The 27,519-nt window shown below is 43.4% G+C and overlaps 2 protein-coding genes across 7 annotated transcripts in view; one reads left to right on the top strand and one right to left on the bottom strand.

Annotated features, from left to right (window-relative positions):
• OTOS (otospiralin) overlaps window positions 1-27,519 on the top strand; it is a 439,145-nt gene that overhangs the window by 297,150 nt on the left and 114,476 nt on the right. For 2 of the 4 annotated variants that reach the window (XM_072042616.1, XM_072042617.1), the window contains one exon: window positions 13,054-13,243. The exons of 1 other annotated variant lie outside the window; for it this stretch is intronic. The gene's annotated coding sequence lies outside the window, so the exon portion shown is untranslated. Of the gene's footprint in view, window positions 1-12,763; window positions 12,846-13,053; window positions 13,244-27,519 lie in introns of those variants that run through there. One more of the 4 variants, XM_072042618.1, reaches the window with a different exon arrangement.
• Window positions 23,403-26,464, bottom strand: LOC106019909 (PHD finger protein 7). Of its 3 annotated transcripts, none has more exons than XM_072042479.1 (8): window positions 26,005-26,464; window positions 25,707-25,798; window positions 25,415-25,516; window positions 25,147-25,271; window positions 24,870-25,032; window positions 24,676-24,782; window positions 24,311-24,427; window positions 23,408-24,106 (listed from the first exon to the last, which is right to left on the bottom strand). In XM_072042479.1, exons 1-8 carry the CDS (start codon window positions 26,048-26,050, stop codon window positions 23,782-23,784), a joined length of 1,077 nt encoding a protein of 358 aa, XP_071898580.1. In that variant the 5' UTR covers window positions 26,051-26,464; the 3' UTR covers window positions 23,408-23,781. The 3 variants fall into 3 exon arrangements, with proteins under 3 accessions (XP_071898579.1, XP_071898580.1, XP_071898581.1); XM_072042480.1 differs by having other exon boundaries at window positions 23,436-23,876; window positions 23,982-24,106; window positions 24,676-25,032; XM_072042478.1 differs by having other exon boundaries at window positions 23,403-24,106; window positions 24,676-25,032.

Below are 27,519 nucleotides of genomic sequence, written 5' to 3' on the forward strand. Positions count from 1 at the left end.
CTGGATACAGAACTAGATCCAGCAGGGGAAAAAAATGGAGAGAAACTGGTCTTTAATATATATTTGAAACGAAACGTGTGTTGTTTCACATTATTTTGAACTAGCATTCACTACAGACAGGAGGGTGAGTTGTAGGACTAGATGAGACTGTCTTGATTGAAATTTGTGCTTTGAATACTTCACAAGCACCATCAAGCCTTGTGGGGAGTTGATCCAAGTTTTCAGTGTAAATTAAGGCAGTATGTTTTTGAGGGGGAGCGTGTATGAATAATAGATGTCAGTTTAGAGAGAGCCAGTCATTGGGTAACAGCCATCATTTGCAGCTAGAAGGGGAAATTAAAACACATGTGGCTGCACTTCTTTGTCATTTGATGTTTTTAATAATGTTACTAATTAATTTTATATTAAACAGTCACCAAAGATGAGGTGAGTGACTAGAGATTAAATTAGTGGGCTATTCTTTCTGTTCATAAAACCTATTTAACACTAAGCACCAAGACCAAAAGACATTAAGGAAACTACAACTCCTTCGTTCTGCGCAATAGCACTTTAAAATAAAGTTAATCTAAGTCATGATGTGCATCTACAGGTTTTATGAGTGGCTATAAATTTCAGGAAATTAATTTCCTCATAATCACGTGTACAAGCCAGCCTTTTTGAACAGACATTTTTAGGTTAATTGCTGCTGATTTTTTGTTTTAAGAAGTCAGTGTTCACGTTCAGTCTCCTGAAAGGGAGAAGGCAGTTGCTTTAGTTTTAATATCAAATGTTTTGATTTTGAGTTTTCTTTCAATCACTTATATGAGATAGTGCTCTGTGTTACAGAACATAGAAGCATACATCACTGTTTTATTTGTGTTTGTTTTCATGGTAATTAGCTGATTATTCAAATGCTGTGTTTATCAAGGAATTGCTAGTGGCTTATTTCGTAAAACAGAGAAATCATGAGGTAGGGTGAACCAGATATAAGACTACTGAGCTCATTAGTATTGGACAACTTTGTAGGAGTTGCAGGTCTGGCTTAAAAATCAAAATGCAATTATTTAAGGTCATTTTGCACATGCCAAAAATGCTTTTAGAAGGTCTGTTTGTTCTCTCTGTTGATACTTATCCATCGTGTATTGTCTGAAGTTCTGATATGACTTCCAAAAGTTGAAACAAGTATAACCCCCATATCCAGCCAGTGGCATTATGAAGTTGTCTCTGACACTTTTATAAACATGCATGATTCTAATTTTCAGTAAGCATCAGATCTGTCACCTCAGATGTTATCTACATCTTCAGTCAAGAGCACTTCAAGTCTACTTCAACAGCAGTTGCTTTATGCTGATTAATATTTACTTGCATGGTCTTGTCAGTTACTACTTGAAACACAGAAGGCACCAAAACACTTCAATTTCTGTAATCATAGACGATAATACACTGTTTTGAAGTTATTGCAGCAATTTTATGGGAAAAAATTATCACAATTTCCATGAATCAGGCAGTGACCTTATATGTGCCTTTCTGACAGCGTTTGCAAATTATAAGAATGCTGTTTAAATAAGAGAATTGTGGGCTTTTCCCTACAATATGGCTTTCAGTCTTAGAGGCTTGACTCAGTGGTTTGCAACAAATACCTTTCAATCTTTTAGAGAGTAAAAAAAAATAAAATCATTTTAAGCCTGGATCTTGAATGTAGTAAGGTATAGCTCAGACAATAGGATCGTGCAGCACAAAGGTGAAGGCTTATACAACTCACAGCTCTACATGGATTTCTGTTTTAGCAAACACTTTTCTTATTCCCTTGATGTTCAAGCCAATTCTGTTTTGCGTGTCCATGTGGAATGGATTGACTGAAAAATTTCCACAGATTAACTGTTCTTCATATATTGTCAAATATAAACGAAAACAGAAGCTTTGCATCCTCACTGCTGGAATATGTTGCACTCTTTCGCCATTGCTTCCAGTTATTTAATGACTTGAGATATCTGGTGTGTATTTTCTGTGTGAACCTGGGACTCCTTGTGTTAGACCTTCTAACTGCAAATTGAGTTTGACGTAGCATTTTTACAGGGTCTGTTTCTGACGGTCTTTCTCTCCCCATTCCTACCAAATAAGCTACTTTTTCTTGGTTAAATCAGGATTTTATGACCTCTGCACAATAGTGTGTGATGTTTTAGTGACTAGCCCTGTTCTGCTGATACTTTTGAATTACAAAGTGGCATATTCAATGGGAGTAACAGCCTGAATGGAAGAATGGGCAGTCTTCTTGGTGCAAAGGAAGCATAGTGTGATAAGAATCAGGCTGAGGAAAGACAGCATTTGTTCTTTTTTTTTTTTTTTTTTTTTTTTTTCCCCACTAAGCTAGGAATGGAAACAGCTGAGAGCTACAGACGGTTTTCTTTCCTGTTGTCCCCAGGAGTGTAGCCTGTGGGACTGGAGGAATGAAAATTACCCTCTCATGCTTCAGATGAGTTGGATACCAAGGGATGCTTGAATCAAGTTCTAATCAACAGCCAGTTCTCCATGTGTAGTTAGACGAGACGAAAAAAAGTGAATGCAAAACAATTATGGAAGTCAGTCTCTGGCACTCTAATTACTGTAGGAGGGAAGTCAAAGAACAGCCTGCTCTTTTGAGGCATGACAAGATGGAGTCGTCAAGGTATACTGACTCCTGGCCTCATTTTTTTGTGTACTAATATGAGCAGATGGCAATGAATGTGAGTCATGTGTGTACTTTCAGTTCCAGAAACCTGGGAGGCTTATGTCGCCCTTTCTTTTACAATAAACATTCAACCTTCACTGTTGAGTATCTTTTTGTTCTTTTCATCCTTTCTCTGCCCTTGCTTGAATATATATCTGTCAAGTTAGACCCCATCTGTATGTTTGTAATTGTCTAATAAAGCTTTGCATGATTAAAACTGGAGTGGTCAGGCTGAGACATGACTGCCTGCCTATACCCTTGCAATTTTTATGCAACTTGTAACTACCTGGGCACAAACTGAATACTTGAGGTATCTGAGTTGGCTGTTTGTAGGTCCAACCATGTGACTTACCATCTAAAAGGTTTTAATAAACATTGCTGATTTATGTTGGAAAAAAAGCAATTCTAGGTAAGCTGAAAACTGGACCCTAATTATGTTTTGTTTTACAGTTCCTAATCGGTGGTTTGAGCTGTGTGAAGTAACATTTTATTAAAAATAGCTAGTTTGTTTTGAATCACTTGTGCTGTGTTGTACAGTAGTCTTTGGAAAAACAACATGCAGGGCAGTAGGACCACACGGTTATCCTGAGTGGTTTTATTGAAGTAGAGGAAACTATCCACACATGCACAAATGTTGAATCCTCCATGTTCTGTGACTTTGTAAATCTTATCTGGAATTGTCTGGGTCTCACAGGTTCTCGTGTGTCTTCAACAGGAGCTTCCTACTAGTTCTGGTGTTGGTATGTCAAGCTTTTATACTGCTCCACATGAACTTTTGAGCATATGCAGTTGAAATTGCAGTGGGCTTTTAATTATCTAAAAATAGTGTGACCATACCATCTCTGGAGTATGGGAAGCTTATGGTTCTGCAGCACATTTGTTGCTTCTTCAAATAGGAGCTTGTCAGGTATGCTGCTGAGTTGTTTCCCTGAAAATGAGTTCAGCAGCATTAGACAAAGTGAGAGAAAATATACGCAATTAATGTTATACATAACAAGAAATAAAAACAAGAGAAATGGCAGAAGGAAAAACAGAGGCCAACAGCAACTTGTCCAAGTCAATGAAGAGAAAATTGTAAGATTCCATCGTACTTGGCTTTTAACTATTTAGGGTCTTCCAGCCTGCAATGCGTGTCACAAAGAAACTTGCCAGAAGTACTCGCCTGAAAGGCAGGCACAAACTGAGTCATGTTTAAGCTTCTGAAAATGAAGATGAAGGGTTGTAATGGATTTATTTGGACAATACTATTAAGAGATGGCAGAATCAGCAATCCAAGTGGTTTAAATATACATCAGGGCGACTTTGCAGGCTCAGAAGTCACTGCACCTTTACAAGCTGGTCAGTATAGTCTGTTCAAGTAAGCAAGCTGGTGACTGTTCACTGGAATTTCTCTCTTAAGATTTTGCTGGAAAGTCCCTTAAAAAATTACCTGTTAAACATGTGTGACATAAATGCTTGTTTTTTTCTTGTGGTCCTTGCAAGAGGATACTCTTCACTTATCTGTGCTAAACCCTGGCAGACACTGCTGTGTTCTTAACAAGAGAGCATAGCAAAAAAAAAAAAAAAAAAAAAAAAAGATTTAAAAATAAACAATACATGCCAAGACATAATTCTTTATTTCGTAAAAAGCAGCATAAAGTGAATGAGGGGTCTGGTGCATATTAGGAAAAGGGTCGCAATATTAATTGTTCTGAAGCTGACCCGCACTAGGACACAAATCAAAGTTAATGAGCTGAGCGTACATTAAAAGGACGATATATAACATGTCTGCTTTAATGGCATCTCCTCTCTGCTTTTGACTGCACCTTCAGATAACACAGAAATGATGAATGAGACTCTTAGATTAAAAGCCATGCAGGCTATCATTAACTGAATTCAAATCAGAAAGACTAGCAGCACTTATCGTAGAAATGGACTTAGGGCAAATATGACAGCCCTCAGCCAAGCATTTCAATTTACCAACGGAAAGTTTGTTTTAATAAATATTTATTCAAACAAGATTTATTCACTCTCTTCTTCTCCCCTGGCTGCCAGTCTGGAAGACATCAATTAATGTATCTGTCTGGCTATATGCTTGGTGACTGAGTTTTAATCTTTTTAAAATAAAGTAAATAATAGAACCTACTTGCTAAAGCAAGAAGGAAGCAAAAGAAAGCTATAAATGCTTTCTTAGTTGTTTTTGTTTGTTTTGTTTTTAAGCTGGGATTTTGCAGCCATGAGGGTGAGTGGCACTACATAAAAGAAATTTCATGCAAGTGATTCCAGGGCCTGTATTTTTTGTCAAGATTGGAAACATGAAGATGCTCTCTACTTCTTGTGCTGCTTTCATTTAGTACAAGAGAGGCAAAAGTAACTGGAGACTGCCATTCACTTGGTGGTGGTGAACTCCCAAGGGGATGGAGCTGCTATGATGTGGAAAAATAAAAACAGCATTTGGAGCACCTGTCCTGTGAAGACAGACTGAGAGAGTTGGAGTTATTCAGCCTGGAGAAGAGAAGGCTCCAGGGAGACCTCACAGCAGCCTTCCTATACCTGAAAGGGGCTACAGGAGAGCTGGGGAGGGACTCTGTCAGGGAGTGCAATGATAGGACAAGGGGAAATGGCCTTAAACTAAAAGGGGTAGGTCTAGATATTATCAAGAAATTCTTCACTCAGAGGCAGTGAGGCCCTGGCCCAGGCTCCCCAGAGCAGCTGTGGCTGCCCCATCCCTGGCAGTGCCCAAGGCCAGGCTGGATGGGGCTGGGGGCAGCCAGGGCTGGGGGCAGGGGGCCCTGCTCAGGGTAGGGAGCTAGAACCAGGAGGTCATTGAGATCCCTTCCAGCCCAAACTGTTCTGTGATTTCTGTGATTTATCCTTTGGAATTTACAGCCTAAATGAATGCAAAACACAAGAGAGGCTGATGAAGTCTTGTAGGTCATTTTATGTTGTTTGTGAGTTGTTTTGTTTTGATGGTCTTCCCGTGCAGAAGTGAGTCATGTTTTCAAAGAAAAAAAAAAGATATTTTTTTATTTTTAACTTTCTGTCTTGAACAACTATTCAAAGATCTTTGGGTTCTCAATACCCCAGGAAGTCCAGGGGACTTTATGCAGAGGCTTCTGCCTGTGAATGCCACATGAATTATGTATTGCAGTCTGAGAGCCTTTATTAAACTTGAGATGGAGATCTAAAATCAGGATGTACTGGCTCCTTGAATGTTTTAGATCATTGTGTTTCTTTCTGAGGGCAAACGTTACATGGCTAGATTGATCCCTGTCTTCTCCTGCTGTCAGCAGCATTACCATAGGCCATTTGGAGGGAGGTGACTTGAAGGAAGGCCTTGCCAGGGAGCTGTGGAGCTAAACAGCTAATCCATTTGTGCTGCTCTCTCCGAGGCACGTTCTGTACACGACAGAAGGCAATGCTACAGCAGCAAGAAAACATGTGTAACCAGGATCTGCTACTGCCAGCATCTACAGACTGCTGAGGGGCCGCTGAGTTGGATGAGACTTCGTGGCATGAATGAGTGAGAGCTCTGCATCCTTACCCTGCTGGAGCAGCATCTGACCTGAGATGAGCTGTTGCCAACCAGTGGAGAAAAGGGCCTTATGTGGAGTGTTAGTAGAGGAAGACGGGGAACTTCACGAGTTTGGTTTGAGGGTGTTTAGGGCCTTACCTCGCCCTCTGATATCCCAGTGCTTTGGTGCTAACCACTCAGAGGAGCTAAGGGCATCAGGCTTAGTCATTACCACTGAAAAATCTCAAAGACATTCTCTTTTTTTGCCTATCTTTAGTCTTTCTTACATCAAATGGCTTTCGTGAAGGATTGCACATGGAACAGTCAGTTGGTACCAAGTCTATCAAGTCTCAGAGACTTCCATTGTATATTGTAAAGTGAGCCTGGATGCAGTCGAGTCAGATGCATGCCTGTGTTGATTTTTAATAGAAAGAAAGGTATAAGGGAATTGTTCTTGGCATTTCCAGCATTATAATATGAAAGCACAGGAAGCATCGTGGTATTTAAACACAGCTGTGTACAGGCATAGTGCCCTTTGCTGCACACTATTAAGTGAGGATTAAAGGAGATGTAAGGCTGGCAGCGATGAGAGATTTCAGAGGAGCTTTATGGTTTTCCTGCTCACCTTGTCAGTAAAAATAACCAAGACTTTCTGGGGCTTACTGGTGTTGGCTGTTACTAGGGAGACTGAGGTTCAAGTTATTTTTAGGGAACAAAAAAAAGGGTGTTTGTGGACGTATGTCAAACCTTTTTCCTCTAAAGCAACCATTATGCGTAGGGCAGAAGTGTCTGTGCTGTAAGAAGCAGGAATGTCAAGAATCAGACCAAAGGTCACTGGGAGCACAGCTCTTCCACCAGTGGGGAAGCTGAGCAGTAAAAAGTCGCTCTTGATGAAGTGCCTTAGAAGACTGCAATTACTGATGTCTGAGGAAAAGAAGTGCTTAACAAAAGGGAAACTTGAAAGATGACTTTTGCTCTGCAGATGATACTGAATAACACGCAGCGGACTAAAAGCAACAGGGAGCCTGAGTCATGTCTTAGTGTGGCCTACAGGATCTACGTGAGGTTTGGGCTTCTTGGGGCACTTGGTAAGATTAAAGCTTCTTGAGCTGGATTTTTAGCATCACCCCTGTTCATACCCAGAGTATATGGCAAGCAGTGTCCCCATCTGCTGTCCTCTTCAGCTTGTGTATTACCTCCTTTGTGACTGAGCCAGGCATTACGTGTGTCCTGGTCTTCTGGGATGCAGGTTTTGCTGACAGATGCCTAGCATCTTGCTGAAGAGATGAAGAATAAAGTCAATGTCATTCAGCTTTCAACTCAATGGGTTTGAAGGGATGTGTTTCACTATCAGGTACATGACATCCTGTCAAGTTTGTGCAGTGCTTTCAGTTTATACCAGGTGTTCTGGTTCTCTGTCCCATCACAGCAATGTGGTTTGGGGCTGGTTGAGAGGAGCAGGCATGCATTGCCATCTGATTTATTATTTCTTAGTTTTAAACTGCCTGCTTAAAAGTGACCAACGTCTCGTGTTGCCATTTGCAAGCTTGTGAAGTGTAGCAATCCTAATAAGACTGTACGTGTAGTAAGAAGAGTTTCTGAGGCTAATACCCAATTGATTTTCAGTTAGCACTCATGAATGTATTTTTGGGAAATCTGTGCAGGGAATGATCAAGAAGTGCACCTGTTTTCGAAAACGGCAATATAAATCTCAAAGAAACTATTTACATTTTAATAGGCCTTCTCTGGAAGTTCCAGGGTTCTGGTACTTCTGATTAGGAAAATGATCTCTGGACCCACATTTTGTATTTGGTACCATAACAGTCCTAATGAGATTATTTCTATTAATGTGGATGCACGTTATGGGCAATTACAGAGGAATTCCATTGTCATTCAACAATGAATTGTCATAGCATCCCTTTAAAGTCTGGGATTTCACCAACAAGCACTGGAACATCATCTAAAATAGTTCTCAGAAGATCAAACTGAAAAGTATCAGCCACTTAATCAGGAGAAGCTCTTTTTTTTTTCAGCTTCTTTGCCAATACAACTTGCTAAAAGGCCGCCTGACAGAGAGCTGGACTTCCAAGTAGCTGCGTTCTATTTAAAATCCAGGCTCCTTGGTGACCTGGATATTTTTAAATACTCACTCATTGGTGTCTATTAATCAGCATTACAATACTTGAGTCTTTTCAGTGTGCAGAGAGGTTTGTGTTGTCTTTGATCTTTAGGAGGGCTGAGAGTCTCCATGAGCTGAGTGTCCCCTATGTGAAAGGACTCCAGCCTGGGACTTGCTCTAGAACAGCTGACAGCATTGCCCAATAATGTTGCCAGATGCTTCCCATGATAAGGTCTGTAATGTCCATGACTTTTTTTTCATGCCTTTGACCATCAAGAGAGTGAATTTTTCAGTGTAAGGCCCTTGTTGTAGACTTATTGTCGGGAGGTGGGTGGGGTGTATTTTGTTTGTGTTTTGATGCACAGAGAAGGTAAAGCTTCACTATTGTCACGAATGAAGCTGGGACGTAATGCATTCATCCCTCTTAAAATTCTGGTGACTTTTCCTTTGATGTGGTCTGATGCTCTGACTCTTTGAGGCAGGAAATTGAAATCTGTTACAGATTAACCATCAGGGCAGAGATGTGCCTTTTGATTTCCTTCTGAAATTTGAATTAAACCTTTCCCTGTTTGGTTTGGATTTTCAGTCAGTGCGGCTTGTGATTTGCTAACCAGGCAACAGGGTTTTTTTGTTAGCCTCTGTCTGCCCCTCCTCCAAAAACCACTGCACAAACAGGGAGGTACACAGAAGTTGATCATCTGTGATTTCCCTTTCATCTTTTCTTGGCAGTAAACTTGAGTAATTCCCATGAAGAACTTCCTCCTCCGACCTTGCAAAGATAAACCTAGTCTCTGTTTTCTAACATGATACGCTTTCTCCTCTAATCCAGTTCTTTGGCATCTTCATGGGTTTAATGTTTGGCACCCTTTCTCTGGAAAATTTTAAATGGCTCTCATCAAGAGTTTTATATATATATATATATATATACACACACATATATATATATACACACATATATATATACACACACATATATATACATATATATGACAAATTTATAGCTTAACCTGAAATACCTGAAATTTTCAAATATGCTTAGGAATGTGAGGCTTCTCATCTTCAATGAGAAACCTTCTGGAGGTTTTCAAAATGTCAGGCTAGATTATTAGGAAATTATTAGGAAATGCCAAAACAAATTGTGTGTCAAAGAAAAGGCCAGATGAGAGATCTGTGAAACCTCTTAATAAAGTCCAGTGGCTCAAAGAATTTTTATATGGTTAGTGTTAAAATTAAGATTGCCAGTTTGGCAGTTAGTTACCAGTGGGCAGTTGTTTATCACAACATCACATAAAATTTTGTTGACGGATTATCAGAGTTGCCTTTTTCTATTTAAGAAATTCATGCCTGGAGCATCTGATGTGAAGTGTATTGGAAAAGATATGTGCAGTGCATCTGTCTCTACTAAGACAGTTACTAGTCCATGCTGTCAATCTAACCACTTTCAGAAGCCCTAAAAAAAATAAAAAATGTAGAGAAACATTTATGGTTGTGAGATGTTCAAATACTTCATTTTTGAGAAGCGAATGCTTAAGCAGTTATTTTATTTATTTTATAAAGGCAGAGAATCAGAATAGGCACAATAAATGTTTAATCATTTGTTTTATTTATTCACTACAGTTCATGAGGAAACTAAAAAACATATTAATTACTTTTTTCTCTATGTTGTGCACATTTTCATCTTGTGGGAAAAGAGGAGAAGCCAGAAGTTTCCCTACAGAACTTATTTCAAATGAACAGAAGAACTCCTTCCAACCTCAGTGGGCTCCGGGTCCTGCCCTGGCAGATCTTATGGGCTACCCACAGTCACTCCCGCGGTCAGTGGATGAGCCAGAGGGCAACACAGTCCTAATGCCTCTGCCTGCTGTGCCATTTTTACAGCCACTCTTAGAGTTGTCTTGACCTAAATGTTGTGGGAGAGATGCAGGCTAATTTGAGTGCTGCTGCTGCTAGGACTGAAGTTACTTCAGGTGTCATGCCAGTGTAAGAGGTGACCCAGTTTGGACAGGCATCTCAGTGCAGTGCAGTAGAGCGTGATGCCAAAGCCACTGAGTTAATGTCAGTCCTGCCAGCCTACGCTTGCCATTTGGGGCAGTATAGGTGTTGGTAGACTGAGAACCCCTCACCCTGATGTCATGTGTACTGCTCCTTGTACATCCTCCAGGAAAAGAGACGGGCCTCAGATTCGAGGCATACGGCAAATGCAATGAAGTGAAACAACATTATTCCTATCTGTATTCAACTTACATAATTTTGAACAAAGGAATAACATTTGTCCCTGAGGTGTTGGATGTACTGGTAATTAGCTGTGGTTGTCTTATTACTGCAGTAAATAGCACCATCTAGAGCTCAGGATGGTTTGTAAGGCATCTTTCTAGATTGTGCATGGTAGAGAATGGTTTGAATGTCAGCTGTAAAATGGACATGCACTGGCTGTGAAGTAGTATTTTTTTGTATTTATATTATTGTAGCACATATATGTGTGTGTGTATACATGTATATATATTTACATAAAATGAGGGAAATATTATATGTGCCCCCCCTTCCCTCCCCCCCCCCCCCCCCCCCCCCAGTAGCAGAAAGCTTAAATGAAGAATGTATTCATTCATACAAACACAAAGCCTATAGATACTTGCTTTGCATTTCCAGAGCCCTTTGGAACTGTGGTTGTCAGCTGGTGTTAATGCAGCAAGTAGTGTTTTTCCTATGCAACAGGCTTTTGCAAGTATTTGTGCCAAAAATAGAGCAATTTACTCTTTGGTATGTGGTATATTGCACTGCATAGAAGATTCTGTCACCTATGCAGCTTTAAAATATCTCCTGAATTTGACTGTGTAAAATTAGTTGTAGCTATTTTCCTTATAGTGAAGGTGGGTGACTTTAGGAGAGATCAGAGCTGCTGTTTCAAGCAAAGCCTGCGTGCTTGGTAGGGCCTTCTGTGCCTGTCACGTAATGGGAATGTTTTGGCCTGGGCTTATAATCTTCTTGATTAAAACTATTTTGGATTTCTCGATTCGATCCAAATCTCTGAAAGGTGTCTGTTGCTCAATAGATAAATAAATAAATTTGGAGACAAAATCAAATTAAGTAGACCAACATCAACCCTGAGGTAGCTGTAATAACAATTCTGGATTTTTTTTTTAAATGGTCTCTAGTCTTCTTTAGTTACAGTGATCTCTGTTAGTTTGTTTTCTTTTAATTTAAGTGTTTTTCTTATGTATGCTGTTGGGACTGCTTGACCTCCAAGGAGGCTCTGTTCAGGCCTGTTGTAAGAAGGTGTTCCAGATCCTGAGTATACAGCCAACACTGAGCTGACTTCATTTCAGCTACGCTGATGTGCGGGGACATGAAGGTCTCTTACCAAGGCAGGAAGGCCGTCAGATGCTCTTGTAAGGTGATGAAAGTTATATTGCCCAGTCTGAGTGTGTTCAGAGGTCTGAAGCAATTGCAATCACAGAGTGCACAGAGTGGGTACGATTCTCCAGCTGTTGTCAGGCTTGTTCAGCTTGCATGCTTGTGCCCATGAATGTATCAAAACTTAGGCAGAGACGCAGTGCAGGCTGATTAAGCTAGCAATTGAAACTCTGCTTACTCTGTGTGAATTTATATTTTAACTTGAGAAGAATTTTTAAGCTTTAAATATTTTTTCCAGTGAAGTAGCTGCTTTGCAGATGCTTTTTCCCCTCAAATTTTTGTTGAGCTATTTGTACTGGTAAATATTAAAGTCTGATTGTATTAGTAAAATTACAGTCATTAACTGAAATTGCATGCAGTCTTTACTATACTTACATAAACAGTGCTCATATACCATACCACATTTGTAGTATGGATGCATCTAATGCAGATGATGTTGCTATTTGAGTGCTTTTAGCGGGGGAGGGTGGCGGTGTGGGGGGGTGGCTGTTATTGCACTTGAATGGAATGCCTTTGGTTATTTTCTCTGAAGCTCCGGCTTTTGAAGAAATAATGCTTGGTCAATTTTCCATAACATTCTAGCTGGCCATGGCAGCCTTCTGTTTCAATCAGTGGCACAACTGGGGCTTAGTTAAGATGCCAAGTGAAATTTTTCATTTTGATTTGTCTATAATTTTATTTCAATGAATTGTGTTGTAAAAAGTTCTGCCATTCAATGTGAATAATCAGTTTTATGGTTTTACTTTCCTGTTAAGGCACCAGTTTACCACTTCTGTACTATGCAGTATATTTTTTATTTCTATATTTCTGCATAAACCATAGGAATCAGTGGCACAGTAAAAAGTACTGGCTTTTCCAGTCACTCTGCAAATAACGATTTTTTCTTGCATGACTTGATAGACGAGTATTGGTGTTTAAGTTTTTGGAATCTGCCACATGTTAGACACCAACTATTCAAGAAACATGTTCCCATCCAAACAGTGCTCTGAGTACAGTGCCAGAACTGCCATGGGTTCACTCCTCATTACAGTTGCCTCTAATTTCCCTGTGTTGCAGAATCACAGAGCTGGAAGAAAACTTGTTCAGTCTTCTGTAAGATGCCTGTGTTCATATAAGCCTCTGCCCAATATTCGGAGGTGAGGAGCTGTAAAGCTGAGGTATTAGCTTGAATGTAAGGTCTCCACTTCTAACCTGCTCTTAAGAACTTCCATTCCTGGAAGCTGTACAGCCCCTTCAAGCAATTTATTAAAGAAACTACACATTCATTTAGAGAGAGCCACTACTTACTTTAGACTCTTAAACTTAGAAGCCAAGTTGTTCCTAAATACTTCTTCCTTTTCCTAGGGAAAAAACATGCCCTGGCCCTGGTCCTGCAGTAAGTACTACCTTGACTGACCTCGGAGCTGCACGGTTCTAGGATTTTCAAGGACACGGTCATTCTCATAAAAGGAAGCTATTATGCGTCCTTTTAGTGGAGATCAGCAGCTTGACTGTTCTCAAAGTGCACCATCTGGCTGGTGGTTGCTGCCTTTAGGTGAGTTAATTTTCACCTGTTTGCTTAAACAAACAAACAAACAAACCTTGTCTAATCCTGGTATCTAATCTTGTCTAACAAGCACTGTGTAATATTAGGAAAGAAATACAGCCTAAAGTTTCATGTGTTTGATAGCAATGTTGCCTCGGGTCACTAGCTTCTTTACTCATGGGTAAAACACGAATCTGATAATTGCTGGGGAAAAGAATGCCTTCCTTGGCTGTTTTTTTAAGTGTATAGGTCTCCATGGATCGATGGTAATCTGAGTGACTGAAGCCCAGCTCCTCTGGAATCACACCATTACATACCAGGGTGGCATGACCCTCCAGGAAAGCTCCCTTGTTCACTTTTGGAGAAAAGCAGGGAACAGATTTCACCAACTCCCCTTTCTGGAATGAATTTATACTCCTAAATGTGTGTCAGTGCTGTTCTGCACGTCAGTCTGAGTTTAAGTTGTCTTCTTTGAGCTGTCTGTCAGGAGTGGCTTGATATGAGGAGATTTGAGATAGAGAAGCTGAGTTGTTGGCTCAAATGAAAGAATTACAATGCTTGGTTCATTAACAACATAAATAGCAGAGATAATTGGATACAGTAGAGTAAGGCTCAGAGTATTGCAAAGACTCATCAGAAACACCTGACAATACATTTCAGGGTAGGTTATAGAGTCAGGGACAGCTGAAGGAGTGTGGTGATGAAGCTAGAACAGAGGTCTATAAAGTCACAGTTGCTGTGGAAGTGAATGATGAGATTATATGCCATTTCTTGCAGTGCAGGAACTAGGAGATGTCACTGATGCAATAATATGAGCATGTTTGAAACAAACCAGAAAGAGGTGTTTTTTCAAACATCTCCTAATAATAATTATAGAATGTTGCCAGAGGCTATTATGGAGGCTGGAAATGGATTTAGAAAAGTAACTGACAAGTTCAGGGATGAGAGTTTCTATCAGTGACAAGAAGCCTGAGGGTCCAGATACAGCTTCTAGAAATCCTTCAGCCACTGATTCCTGGACTGTGTAGCAGAGAAATAAACATTCTATAGTTTTGCTTAAGGAACGAGTAAGTAAAAAATTATTAGCCACTGAAAGTAGAAGTATATGAGGTCAAATAAATCTATAGTCAGATCCTGAGCATCTGTTCTTATGTTTGCTGCATCCTTTGTGTTCTTGCACTGTGCTTTTAGAAGAGCAAAACCTAACTAGCTATATTTATTTCTGTTTGTTTTGAATTTCCAGTGGTCAGTTGTAAACTAGTGCCTGTAACATAACTTAGATTAACCTATTAAATCTATTTACAATGGTTTCATATGTACTCTGTGGTATTTGTTACTTTGTATTGCCTCTTAAAAGCTGACTGAGCATAGGAGAGTGGGCATCACTGTTCTATCAAATACTGTGGCTGCCATGCTCTTGTTCTGGATTATTACCCACTGGAAGGGATTATTGTGCTTTACCATGGAAGAGCACTGGCTTGGAGCATGGTGGGCTCCTCCCGTTTGTATTACAGGCTATTCCTGCAACAGATGTAATAGAAATGCATAGAGTGCTTGCAGAAATACTGCCTTTTCACTGCTTTCCTTGTGTTTCCTCACCAAGGAGACAGGGTTTACTACAAGTGATTGCAGACCTGCTTGTCATCACTGGCCTGATGAAAGGGGCTGCAGTGCAGCAGAGTGACTCCTCTTGATTCAAATCCTGTGTGCAGAGTGTAACACTGAGTTAGAGAAAGTGTACCCCTAAGAGAGAGAACTTCCACAGAGACCCCTCCTTAGTGAAGGAACATAAAAGCCATTGCTTAGCCCTAATCAGCAGAGTTTCATTAGTCTGATACAACTCTTCTCAGGAAGTATAAATGATTTGGCTGTTAAAAGTAGAACTACATGACTGGTCTCAAAAATAGGTCTAGATCTGTTCAGATAAGTCAGAATTTTCTACCTTTTTTGTGGCTCAGGTTCGAGTTTTATCATTAAATGTCTTTGAGGAATTTGACAGCTGCCTTTGAGATCCCCTTCCATCATTACATCTTGTCTGCAGAAGCACAGTAACAGCTGTATTTTCAAAGCATTATGCAGAGATTCAACCACATGACTTGTGCTAATAACAGCAGTAAATGCACTGCTAAATATCTACATATTCCTTTAAGAACTTGCCTTTTGCTGTCTCAGGGTTATCTTTTGAACTTAATTTTAAGTGTTCAAATTATTTTCTTTAAAGTGTATCTGCATCATCAAGAAAAAGGTAATCCTGCTCTTTTCATATGCCTGTGCTTGGATGAACAATACCCGTGAAATAGTGCTTACAGCAATGCCAGTTTTAAAACTTGCATACATGCATTAACTAGATGTTCTTGGCTGAATGTGTCTTAATACAGTTATTTACAGGCTGCAGAAAACAGATAATTGAGAAATGAAAATGAAAGATTGCTGTGCATTACCTGTGTAAGTAAGCAAAAAAGGAAAGGCGGCTTTACAGATGTTTTTTCAAAACCTCATACAAAGAGCAGAGAGAGGTGGCTGTGAGACAGCATCATACAGTTGATGATTTTCATTGGTTAGGATTTGTAAATAATTTGGAACCTTCTTGGCCAGAACCTGTTGGATATGTACCTTGTGCAGTGTGACTTTAACTGGGAAATCTAGTGGATAAGAAATACAGGAGGGAAGAGTGAGGTAGAGAGTGTTAGGTTTGTTCAGCAGGATTACTGAGGGTAAAGATACAAGTGGTGACAAGAGGTTGGGCCAAGGTATGTCTCACCCAGTAGTTTGTTTCTGGTTCTGGCCATTGAAATCCATAAGATGATATGGAAACGAGCTAATGATGTACTAGTCACACTATCACAGAAGTCTCCCAGCCCCCAGCACTGTTAATCTCAGGGTCTTCCTGAACTGGAAGCAGTATTTCTGTGTTTTATAAGCCACGTTAAATTGTTTTTCTGTTGATACATTTGTTCTGAACCCCTGTAAGCTTTATGGCATCTACAGTATCCTCTAGCAGGGAATTCCTTACTTGACAGTAGGGCGGAGGGAAGTGTAGAAGTTTTGTTTGGTTTTGAGTTTGACTTTCGCTAACTTAATCTTAATACGTAAAGGCAGTAAGGGACAGTACTGACTCAGTCTTTAGCCATGTTTGTAAAGTTAGGATTGTTTTTTCGCCATGTGTATGATTACAACTTTTCATTATATGTAATTAAGTTTCTAATTTTTTTCATATTTGTTCAGTCTTGGAAGTTCCTTTTGCAACATTCGGCCTTTATCTTTAATATCACAGATAGTTTAATAGCTTTACCGTTACTCGTTCCTTTTTACCAAGTCATTTAGGTGTATATTGTTCTGGGTAGTCCTAAGGTTGACAACACACTGTATTCTGCAAAGAGACAGCCAGTGAAAAGCAATGGACACCAAACTGCCGGTGCAATCACAGAGGACTGGGTGAATGCAAAGCAGGAGAGCAAAAGTAAGGTGGAGTCTTGAGTACCTGTGACACAGGGCCCTGTGGGAGCCAAACCACTCTGATGCTTGGATAGAGATGGACAAGGGAATGGCTCAAGAGTGCCCTCTAAGAGGGCAGCTAAGCAGGTCCCTCAGCTCAAGTTTGGTTCCCAAACTAGAGACTGCACCCGTAATGAGGTAGTGGGTGTTTTGAAGTGGTGGTGATGATGTCAGAAGAACTTGTTTTGCTTTTAATTAGCGCATTACACTGTAAAGTTTATCCTCTAGGTAAGAGCTGTAAATTTTCTTTTGGTTGGACAATTTCCATTACTCCTAGGTAGGCTATAGGCACATTGAAGCAATATCTCTTCAGAGATGATGCCTGTGCTGGAGGTGGGGGTGGCATCAGCTGAGTTAGCTCTATCATCGCTCCCTTGTTCAGAGCTGCTCCAGCCTTTGTCCCCTACATCCCCACTCACCCAGAACAGTTCTCTGCAGCGTGTGCAGCAGCTCAGAGAACAGAGGTGAGCAGGTGTGAAAGGCTCGGGACATCTCTGAACAATCTGTGTTCATCTGTTGTGTGTGGGCATTGTAGTAAAGACAAAGGACAGTGAGATTTATTACCGGAAGTAACAGAAACTTCAGAAACACAACCCAGCATTGTTTCTAATCTACTTCCAGGGTAGATATGATCAGAACTGGAATGCAGCCTGTGTGAATATGTCATTTGGTGAATAAGAAAAAAAATCTTGGATTACAAGTGTTGCTTATGGGATGAAGTGTTACCATGCACAACTAAACTTGAGAAGGAGCTTCCTTTCACTTGGGGTATTTCATTGTCTTCTGGGAGGCCTGAATTGCATCAGTTTGGATGCCATGTGGAGTAGGACCTGAATAAAACATGAAAAATGTTCTGAGGCCAAATTCTTAGGTTCTGGTTTTCTTGTGATTGAAAGATGGTGTGCCTACACACAGGTAAATAAATCTGACTTTCTTTGTTCCTATCTGTATCTTGTCCAAAACAACAAAAAAATGTTCTTTACTGATAAAGTGTTTGTATACGTTTTTGACATTTTGGTTTTAAATCATTAAGTTGTCTGAAATACACAGCTATAAATAAGTCCCACCTCTGGGTTTTTGACAAAGTATGTCATGGGATTAGTCTCTGCTCCTACATTTAGCAGTAGTGGCTTTTACTGATTTTGGAGATCAGCACAATCTGCAGAGGACTGTTGAGAAAGCATCTTGCAAAGTCGTCATGCCTTACAGAAATTTACTAAATCCAAGTAAACAGAAAGCACACCTTTTGCCTTTGTGTATTTATATTTGTATCTGATTGTGTTGCAGCAATTTGAACTTGTATATTATAATTATGTATGTATAATAATGAATTTAATCAGATGTGTCACAGATTAAAGCCTTTCAACAGTGCTAGTCAGCCTTTTTACTTTTTGAGCTATAGTCAGAGATCGTAGCTGTTAGGAGAATTTGGTCTGCATCAGTTTTCACTGAAACCTCTCTGTGGCATTGTGCCTTATTGCATCATGTCCATGCTTTTTCTGAAGTGTGTTGGAGAAAATGCTGAAGTTACTCATTAGTAAGGATTTTTCCAGGCATTGAATCTCTAGTGGTAATGACAGAATGTTTTTACATGCCATCTAACGTTCTTTTTCAGTAACAATCTAAATAATCAAAAGGGAGAAAAAAAAAAAAAGTGAAATCAGCTGCATAGCAGAATGAGAAATCAAATGCAGGCCTAGTTGTTGAAGATGCTTGTAAACAACATGAGTATGATTGCTTGAAGGAATGATAGACAATTAGTGTCGAGCAAAAAGGAGTGGGTTTATTCAGAATAGCTTGTTGTTAAGCTAGAAAAATCACAACTTGAGGGGGTTGTGTTCATTAATTTTCTAGTTTCCCCTTCTAGGGAAACATTATTTTTAAAGTTAAACAAGATGGGAAAGTGGTTGAGGAAGACACGGTTCTGGCAGGGAGCAGCCATTTCCATTGTGTACGGCAATAGGGTGGGTCACTGCTGTGGCCACCCAGATGTGATCAGGTAGCCCACATCACTGGTGCCTCACATTTCTCTCATCTTGTGAAAGCTGCAGTAATTAGCAAAGCTATTTTCAGAGAAATGTTTGGTGCAGTTATTACTTCTAGTGCTTGGCAGTAGCTGTAAAGCAGCAGGGATTGCCATCATCAGATGAGCCACGAGCATTTCAGCCCTGAACTGTGCCAATTTGAAGGCTGTGCTGTTTGAGATGTGGTACTAAGACAAGGTGCTCGGAGAGAGGGCAGTGCATATATACAAGTGACGTCTTCATTTGAATTTTTATTTTCCACCATTTTAATTTGTAGTTATTTTGTTTGCCCTCCTAATTGTGAATTTGTTTCCCACCGTCTGACTCAGGACAGTGCCAAATATTCCAGTGGTTTCCTGATAAGCTTCTTACTCCTGCCTCAATCCCTGTAACTGGGGCTATCTTCTGGAATGTTGTGCCAGGATAGGTGGAGGAGAGAGGCTGCTGCTGAGGAAGCAGTAGTGTCACTGCCAAGGCCACATCAGTGTGTGTCAGCTGAACATGTGCCATTGCTGTGCATGCAAGGTGCAGCGCTGCACAGCTCCTCCTGACCTCTGAAGTCAAAATGCATGACATGCTGAAGGCTCTGAAAGTCTTAATAGCTTAGTGATTAGAAGGAAATTGGCCATATGTGGGCATCTCCAAGCAGTAGTTTTTGCCTATGCCCATTCTAATGATTGGTGTCTGCAAGAGACATCATCTGCTGGTAGCCTTAGGCAGGAAGTGTTTTTCTGTAACCAAATGAGCATCCAAGTGTTTGAGATTTTGATTTTTAAACATAAAGTCATAAGACTTTGTGTGAGTGTGCTAATTTAACTGTTCCTCTGCTTTTCCCTGATTGAAGCAAGGTGAGGAGGGGCATCACTTCAAACAGAACTTGTTCATAAATCCTTTGTACTTTTATCTGATGATCAGATATGCTGATAGCCATTTGAAGGGAAATCTTGTAGCTTCATTGTCTTGTTCTGGAGAGTTACTGAGTGCAGTATTGGAATTGTGACTATTTGAAAGAACCTCTTGAGAAACATTATTTTTGTGAGAGACCCAGGAAAGCAATAGTCAGATAATCCCATTCACTGCATTTCAGGCAACACAAACAATGCATTGCAGTAGGGTTCATATTGTATTATTTATTCATTAGTTAGGATTTAGAAAAGATGAGTGGCTGTTCCCTGGCACCAGTCCACTTCAGTCATTCATGGGATCCGGATTTACATTCTTGTGTCAGTCAGGATAAAACTGCCTTAAATGGAATGCACGGATTTCAGTCTCTGTGTACATCATTATCCTACCCTGTTGCAGTTCTCTGTTGGGAAGGACTGGTGGGAGCAGAAAACTTCAAGTTGCATCAATTGCTTTTGAAAGCAGAGTGGTGTGTAACTACCTCTTAGGAATCCACAGGAAAAAGAAAAAGTGCAATATCATTCTGGTTTACACCCTCCAACATAACCACCCCTCTCCTCTTTTTCCCTCCCCTCCCCTCCCTTCCCTTCTCCTCGCCTCTTTAGGAGCTATATTGCTGTATGGTTCAAGTGACTGGTACAGTACAAGCGTTAGGTGAGATTTTTAGAAATGTGGGTACATGTTCTGCCTCAAAGTCCCTAAAACTTTTTCCAGAAAGATTCCGTGTACAGCACAGTGTAGGGATATTGTCAGTTCCTTCTCATGAATTCTAAGGAGTTCTTGCATTGTCTCAAAGATGTAAAAAAAAAAAAAAAAAAAAGACATAACATGACATTTAGGTGTGAAGTTGTGGATATATTCATTAGCAAAAGATGTCTCAGTAAGGAGCAACTCAATTCACTGATAACAGCAGCTCAGACTGAGAAATTTGTTACAGTGATTAACAACCTTGTAAGCAGAGGTAGAGCAGAGAGATGCTGTACCTTGCTTTTCTGTCATTTTCTGGAAGATGATTTGTAGGACTTAAGGTTAAAGCTACTAAAAACATTGGACATTGAAAATAGTTTGACTTGTGGGTGTCCCTCACATAACTGACTTACTATAGCATGACCAAGGAATTTTTTTTTCAGTGCAAAATTGTCTTGCAAAAAAAGGGTTATAAACTGTTGCTTGAACATAGCATATCTATGTTCAAGTGTGTATCCAATACAGATATTGCTTTTGTAGAGATGTGTTTAGACTTGGGAATCCTTTCCCCCCAAAAAAGATGACAATGGTACTGTGATAATCTGAGGGAATAATATCTTCATCATCTGCCAGTAGCTGAGTCTCTGTATGATGAACTATGTTGGGCTTCCCATATGAGGACAGCTTTGATAAGCAACTCCACTGCTTAATTTCATTCCTACTTTCAAATGTAATTTTATTTTTTTATCTATACTCTCTACCTGTTTGCTAGAAGGTGCCTAACGGGGGCTCTTCCGTTTGTTTTTTTCTGTAAGGGTGATGTTCAGACTGTGTGTACATCATGAGTAGCTGGCCTGAGTGCATGCCTGTAGAATAGTGTTGGTGACCAGATGAACTTACCAACTATTAAGTATTCTTCAGTAACTGCATGCTTGTGTTTTGCCACCATGATAGATGTGAGATGTGCTGCCCAGTTTTGCAGAGGGATATTGGAAGTGGGTGATTTTGGTCCTACTACAGTGCGATGGGGTGCTCAGAGGAGATACTGAAGGTCATTGCAAACTGCTATGTTGCATTGTGGTACCTTCTGTGGATGTGTGATGCAGTTATTCTCAAACCTCATTACTGTGCAGGACTTTAAAACACTAAATTCAAAAGATCCACCCATGCTGTTTTTTAAATGCACTGTTGGAGTATTCAGGTACCCTAAACTGTCATTTCAACACTCCCCAGGTACTGAAATTTGAACTAAGGTTGCTTAATGCTTATGATCTTCTATCAAACTGTTTTAATGTGCTTTTTATCCCCTTCTTCCTCCTTCCCTTTCTCTTTCCTTCTGTCAGTTCAGCAGAGGGTTGTTACCATATTACCATTAAAAATGTGAGCAATTGCATTGTAAAAGAGCAGTTCAACATGAAATACTGTGCAGTAAAACACTTTTCATCAGATTCTACTAGGAAGAAATGTGCAGTTCTAAATAATTAGGGCAAAAATACCAGTAATTCTAAACTGTCTCAGTTATTAACCATGCCTAGATTTCAGTAAAGTTTATTGGGGATTAAAAGTGTGAGTTCTGTTACACTTGGGAGTAGTTTGTTCTAAATTTCAGAGCCGGTTTTCAATGTGATGCACAAATGAATTAAATTCTTGATAATCTTGAAGATATCTTGTTACCCTAGAGGGTTGATACCCTCAGAAAAAAATAAGGACATCCTTTATTCTTAGCATGGGAGAATGGTCAAATCTCTGAAACTGCAAAGTTCATTTCTTTGATTTTGCTTTCCAGGGCAAAGCAGCACTTTCAAGCAGCACTTCTGCACTTTATATTTTCACGTGGAGATGTCTGTGGCAGGATGTAGGTGTGTCAGGATACCTTTTCCCACTCCAGTCCTTTAGAGATCTCTGAGTGAAACGTGGAAAAAAGAGACTTGGTCTACAGCTGCTTTTTTTAAATACTTTTGGGGCAGAATCTCAGCTGTGAGAGGTCCCTTCTGTTCCCTTCCATGCTAATTAGCACTCTGATGTGATGTTATGAATCCCCAGTGCTACCACACAGTGTGTGAGTCAGCTTGTGCCCATAGAGTGCATAAGTGTTATGTTCTCCAGTAAGAAGTTGCAACTGGAAATGGTATTCATGCTAGTAGGTAGAAGAGCCCTTTTTGGTAGAAGAGGAGGAAAGGAGTTTCTCTTCTTTCCATGCTGTATAGGAGGTCAAGTTCTCTTCTTCTCACTGGATGGCTTGTGCAAGTTACCAGTCATGGGAGTAGCAGTCTGAATCCTCACAATTTTCTGCCAGGTAAGGTCCCCAGAAGTCTCAGTAGCTGCTCAAATCTGGAAGCTGGTGAGGAGCCCATCTGTGTGGTCACTCTTGGAGGGTGCTAGGAGGCCTAGCAGTGCCTCTTGACCTGCCTTCCTGCCATGTTTCCTGTCACTCAGGACCCCACATTCCTTCTCTCTTCGCTGCCTTTGTGTCTGTTGAGCTAGGGAATAGCGAGTGTCTGTGCCGGACTTCCTGGGCCATCTTCCTGGAGTGTTATCCTGCATACATTTGGGGTGGGAATTTTACCCTCTGCTTAGCCCGAGAAACCAAAAATCCAAATGTGTTGCTTAATGACAGAAATCTGTAAAACCCTTCATTTTCAAATGAGTTTATGTCAGATTCCGACATGAAGCTGGAAAATTGTCACTGTTCTGTTGCGTAGCCTAAATCAGTGGTTAAGGTGAAATGACAACCTATTGACCAGAAATTTGAAATTTAAATCTGGCAGTGAACTGTATCCTTTCATCTTTAAACATATGCCTCTTGCTATTTTGAATGGTTTGCCTTCTACTGACAGCTTGCCTTTAGATCCCAGCTGATAAGTAGCTCACACTGAGCACACTTTTATAACTGTAATGCATCACGCTTCTCGCTTTGGCACAGAGTGCAGCACTCAGCACACTTTGAATATTACAGCTGACCGTCTTGAAAAGGGTGAAACCAGGGTGTTCTGTCAGATGAAGAAACTTAAGCTTAAGTCAGGTCTGCTTCAGAGAAAAGCATCTCAAGAACAGTGCCCTTACCTTTTTCTTCCTTAAGAAAAGCTACTGCATTAAAACTGCAGAGGGATTACTGAGTGGGAAACTGTTGATGAAATTAAATGCTGTTTTTTATTTTTATTTTCTAAATTTTCTTGGAGATAGAATTCTTCCTATTGTCCTCCTCACACCTACAGTTGACCTTTTTTTTTTTTTGTCAGTTGAGCACATGGGGATGTGGTGTGACATCATCTTGTTCTCTCTTCCCGCCGTGCTGTCACAGATCTGTTGCAAGATAGGTATTCTGAGAGACAGTGTAACATACCAGACCAGGCATAGCTCCTCTAGTTTGTTCGTCTTCGCTGATCCTCCTACCATTTTATGGGACATCAGGATGGAGCATCTGTCCCCAGGCCGGGATCAGGGCTGTGGCCGGCTGTAGGGGCTGTGGCGCTGGGGCAGCACCCTGCCACGGCCGGCTCTCCTCTCCGGTGGTGAGGGTGAGGAGCTGGGAGCTGCAAGGGGAGGCAGGAAGGTCAGCGGATGTGCCCACCCTGCCTGGCCTGCAGAGGGCACGGAGGGCTCTGGCGCCCCGAGCCTGAGCACGCCGTGCCCCTTACCAGTGCCAGTGCCCGGGCCAGCGCAGCCAGCGCACTCCCACTGCTGCGTGGTGTCCCCAAGGCCGGAGCATCGGCGGTGGGTCCCGCTGGCGGCACAGGAGGAGCAGAGCAGCAGCTGCCAGGGCCTGGGGAAGAAGTTGTGCTGGTGAGCACGCAGAGCCCAGCAGGCAGTGGCGCCACAAAGGCCCCCAAGGCTCCAGAACCATTGCTCACGGCGCCCCAGCAGAGGGGAAGGTGCCTGGGCAGAGCCCCAGCAGCCACTGCACGGCTTGCTGGAGATGTGGCTCACAGCCCCCAGCAGCCGGGGAGCTGCTGCTGTGGATGCTCACCCTTCCTCTTGCCACTGCTCGCGGCCTCCCCTGTACAGGCACTGCCTGGCATCGCAGCGGCCATACAGCTGCGGCAGTGCCGGCTCCTCCTCCTCGTCTTGCTCCCAAGCCGGCTTTCTTCAAGAGAAAGTAGGAAAGAAAGGTCACGAGCTCCTGGGGCACTCACTCAGCAAGTGTCAGTGCTGATGCTGGGACAGGGCTCAGGGGCATCCCTGGCGGCAGGCCAGCATCCTCCTGTCCCCCAGGCAGGCAGCCCCTTTTGTTGGGGACAGTCTGCCTGGAGGGATTAGGGCCTGGGGCTGTGCCCTCTCCTGCCTTGAGTGGGGTGGGAAGGAAGGAAGGAAGGAAGGAAGGAAGGAACGCACTTGTTGGGCACGCGGATTCCCATGTGCAGCATCTCAGGGAGAAAGCGCTCCCGGTCCCGGCAGTGAGGACACGCAAAGTGCCTGAGGCCCGCCCGAAGCGCCTGTCCCTGTGGAAGAGAGACTCCCCGTGTGAGCAGGACGCCGCTGCGGGCGCATGGTGTCCCTGCGGGCTGGCAGAGGGAAGGGCCTCCTACCTGGATGCAGCCGCGGTGGAACCAGGCGTGCTTGCAGGAGGGGCACACCATGGTGGTGTAGGAGAGGCTGTCCTCCACCACCTCCATGCAGATGATGCACGTGGTGTGCCCCTCCTGCAGCGTCTCCACGCTCTGCTGCGGGCGGTGCTCCCAGCAGAAGGAGCTGCGTGAGGACGGAAGAGTTGAGTGAGGCCAGGGACCACGCGTGCCACACCGGGGACTCTGCCTGCAGGGCGCAGGCTGAGGGGGCTGCAGCCCAAGCTAGGGCAGCTCGTACCTGTAGTCCCCAAAGAACTGCGAGATGCAGCCCCGCTGGGAGCTGCAGGGCAGGTGGAAGCGGCGCGAGCAGCGCTTCTGCCAGCAGGCGACGGTGGCCCCCTTCTTGCGGCAGACGCAGCAGCGCTGCAAAGAGCACAGCAGCCCCGTCAGGGACGTGGCCGGGGCCACTGGCACTTGCCCGGAGCTTGTCCAGAGCCTCGAGGATTTCTTTGCCAGGGCTTGGGCTCAGCTGCCACAAGCCTCGTCTGCTCCAAAAAAGCCCTCACCTTGCGAGCTGCCCGACCCGCTACCCGCCTGATATCCGCGCAGAGGAATCCGAAGATTCCTTCCCCTTCGGCGCCTCGCTGGTACAGGCCCTGGGCTGGAAACTGGAAGAGAGCAAAGCCCCGCAGCTGCTCAGGGCAAGGAGATAGGGACCGTGGTGGGGAGGCTGTGCTGGCAGCGCAGCAGGAGGAGGTGACAGCCAGCGAGCAGCGCGCTGGGGATGCCACAGTCCTGTGGGCTCCAGGTGCCAGGCAAGGGCTTGGGGAAAGGCGCGGGCAGCCGCGGGGAGCTCACCAGGCAGTGCACGTGGGCGCAGACCCCGTCCACCTGCAACATCGGCCCGCAGCCATCCAAGCTGGTGTCCGAGCGGTGGCACAGCACGCACTCTGGGGGAGGCAGGGCGGCAGCCATGGATGAGAGCATCCCCCCACTGAGCACCTGGCAGGTGTCCCCGAGGGACGCCCGCAAGGGCCTGCTCGGGGGCTCGTGGCAGGGCGTCCCCGGGTGTCCACAGCCCAAGCGGCTCTGCACAGCCCCAGGGGGTGCTCAGGGCCCTCCACCTCCAGGGAGCTGCTGGGGCATCTGCTCTCACCGTCCTCGTGTGCCTCAGGGGCCTTCTCCTCCTCTCCGGCAGCCATGCTGCGCAGCAACTCCTCGCCTCGCCTGGCCTCGCCTCGCTGCCAGGAGCTGCTGCCTCCACGCCTGGCGCTCACCAGAGACGCAAAGTCCCCCCCAGACTCGCCTGTGTCACTGGTGTCATTGTGCTCCCTCCGTGTCACTAGGAGACCATGGAGTGGTGGATGATGCGGCAGGGCCCAGGAGCTCCCCCAGCCTCACAGACACCCCCTGGGCTTCCAAGCCCACGGTGCAGCCTCTTCATCCCCGTGAATGGCCGTGGTGGCTTGGCCTAGGCTGGCGGCCAGGTGCCCACCCAGCTGCTGTCTCGTTCCCTCCTCAGCTGGGGAAGGGAGAGAAAATTCGAGGGAGAAACCCTCGTGGCTTGTGAGGAGGGCACAGGGAGATGGCTCACGGGCTGCAGGAGAAGCAGAGAAGTGAGAAACAAAGAAAGAGCAACAGCAACAGAATTTCTAGATTGGAAGAGACCTCAAGATCATCGAGTCCAACCTCTGACCTAACGCTAACAGTCCCCAATAAACCATATCCCTAAGCTCTACATCTAAACGTCTTTTGAAGACTTCCAGGGATGGTGACTCCACCACCTCCCTGGGCAGCCTGTTCCAGTGTCTAACAACCCTTTTGGTAAAGAAGTTCTTCCTAACATCTAACCTAAAACTCCCCTGGCACAACTTAAGCCCATTCCCCCTCGTTCTGTCACCAGGCACGTGGGAGAACAGACCAACCCCCACCTCACTACAGCCTCCTTTAAGGTCCCTGTAGAGAGCAATAAGGTCGCCCCTGAGCCTTCTTTTTCTCCAGGCTGAACAAGCCCAGCTCCCTCAGCCGCTCCTCGTAGGACTTGTTCTCCAGGCCCCTCACCAGCTTCGTCGCCCTTCTCTGGACCCGCTCAAGCACCTCGATGTCCTTCTTGTAGCGAGGGGCCCAAAACTGAACACAGTACTCGAGGTGCGGCCGCACCAGAGCCGAGTACAGGGGGACGATCACCTCCCTAGCCCTGCTGGTCACAGTGTTTCTGATACAAGCCAGGATGCCGTTGGCCTTCTTGGCCACCTGAGCACACTGCTGGCTCATATTCAGCCGACTGTCCACCATCACTCCCAGGTCCTTCTCTGCCTGGCAGCTCTCCAACCACTCCTCTCCCAGCCTGTAGCTCTGCTTGGGGTTATTGCGCCCCAGGTGCAGGACCCGGCACTTGGCCTTGTTGAACTTCATGCAGTTGACCTCAGCCCATCGGTGCAGCCTATCCAGATCCTCCTGCAGAGCCTTCCTACCCTCGAGCAGATTGACACACGCACATAGCTTGGTGTCATCTGCAAACTTACTGAGGGTGCACTCAGTGCCCTCGTCCAGATCATTGATGAAGATGTTGAAGAGGACCGGCCCCAGCACCGAGCCCTGGGGGACGCCACTAGTGACTGGCCTCCATCTGGACTTGACTCCATTTACCACGACTCTTTGGGCCCGGCTA

Source organism: Anas platyrhynchos, chromosome 9 (genome assembly GCF_047663525.1).
Source record: "Anas platyrhynchos isolate ZD024472 breed Pekin duck chromosome 9, IASCAAS_PekinDuck_T2T, whole genome shotgun sequence".
Lineage (NCBI taxonomy): Eukaryota > Metazoa > Chordata > Aves > Anseriformes > Anatidae > Anas > Anas platyrhynchos.

Coding starts and splice junctions, on each gene's coding strand:
- LOC106019909 (XM_072042478.1), bottom strand. CDS start 26,050: ATGGCTGCCGGAGAGGAGGAGAAGGCCCCTGAGGCACACGAGGACG. Junction 25,799..26,004: donor CCCTGAGGCACACGAGGACG/GTGAGAGCAGAT, acceptor TGCCTCCCCCAG/AGTGCGTGCTGTGCCACCGC. Junction 25,517..25,706: donor GCGCCCACGTGCACTGCCTG/GTGAGCTCCCCG, acceptor GCTCTCTTCCAG/TTTCCAGCCCAGGGCCTGTA.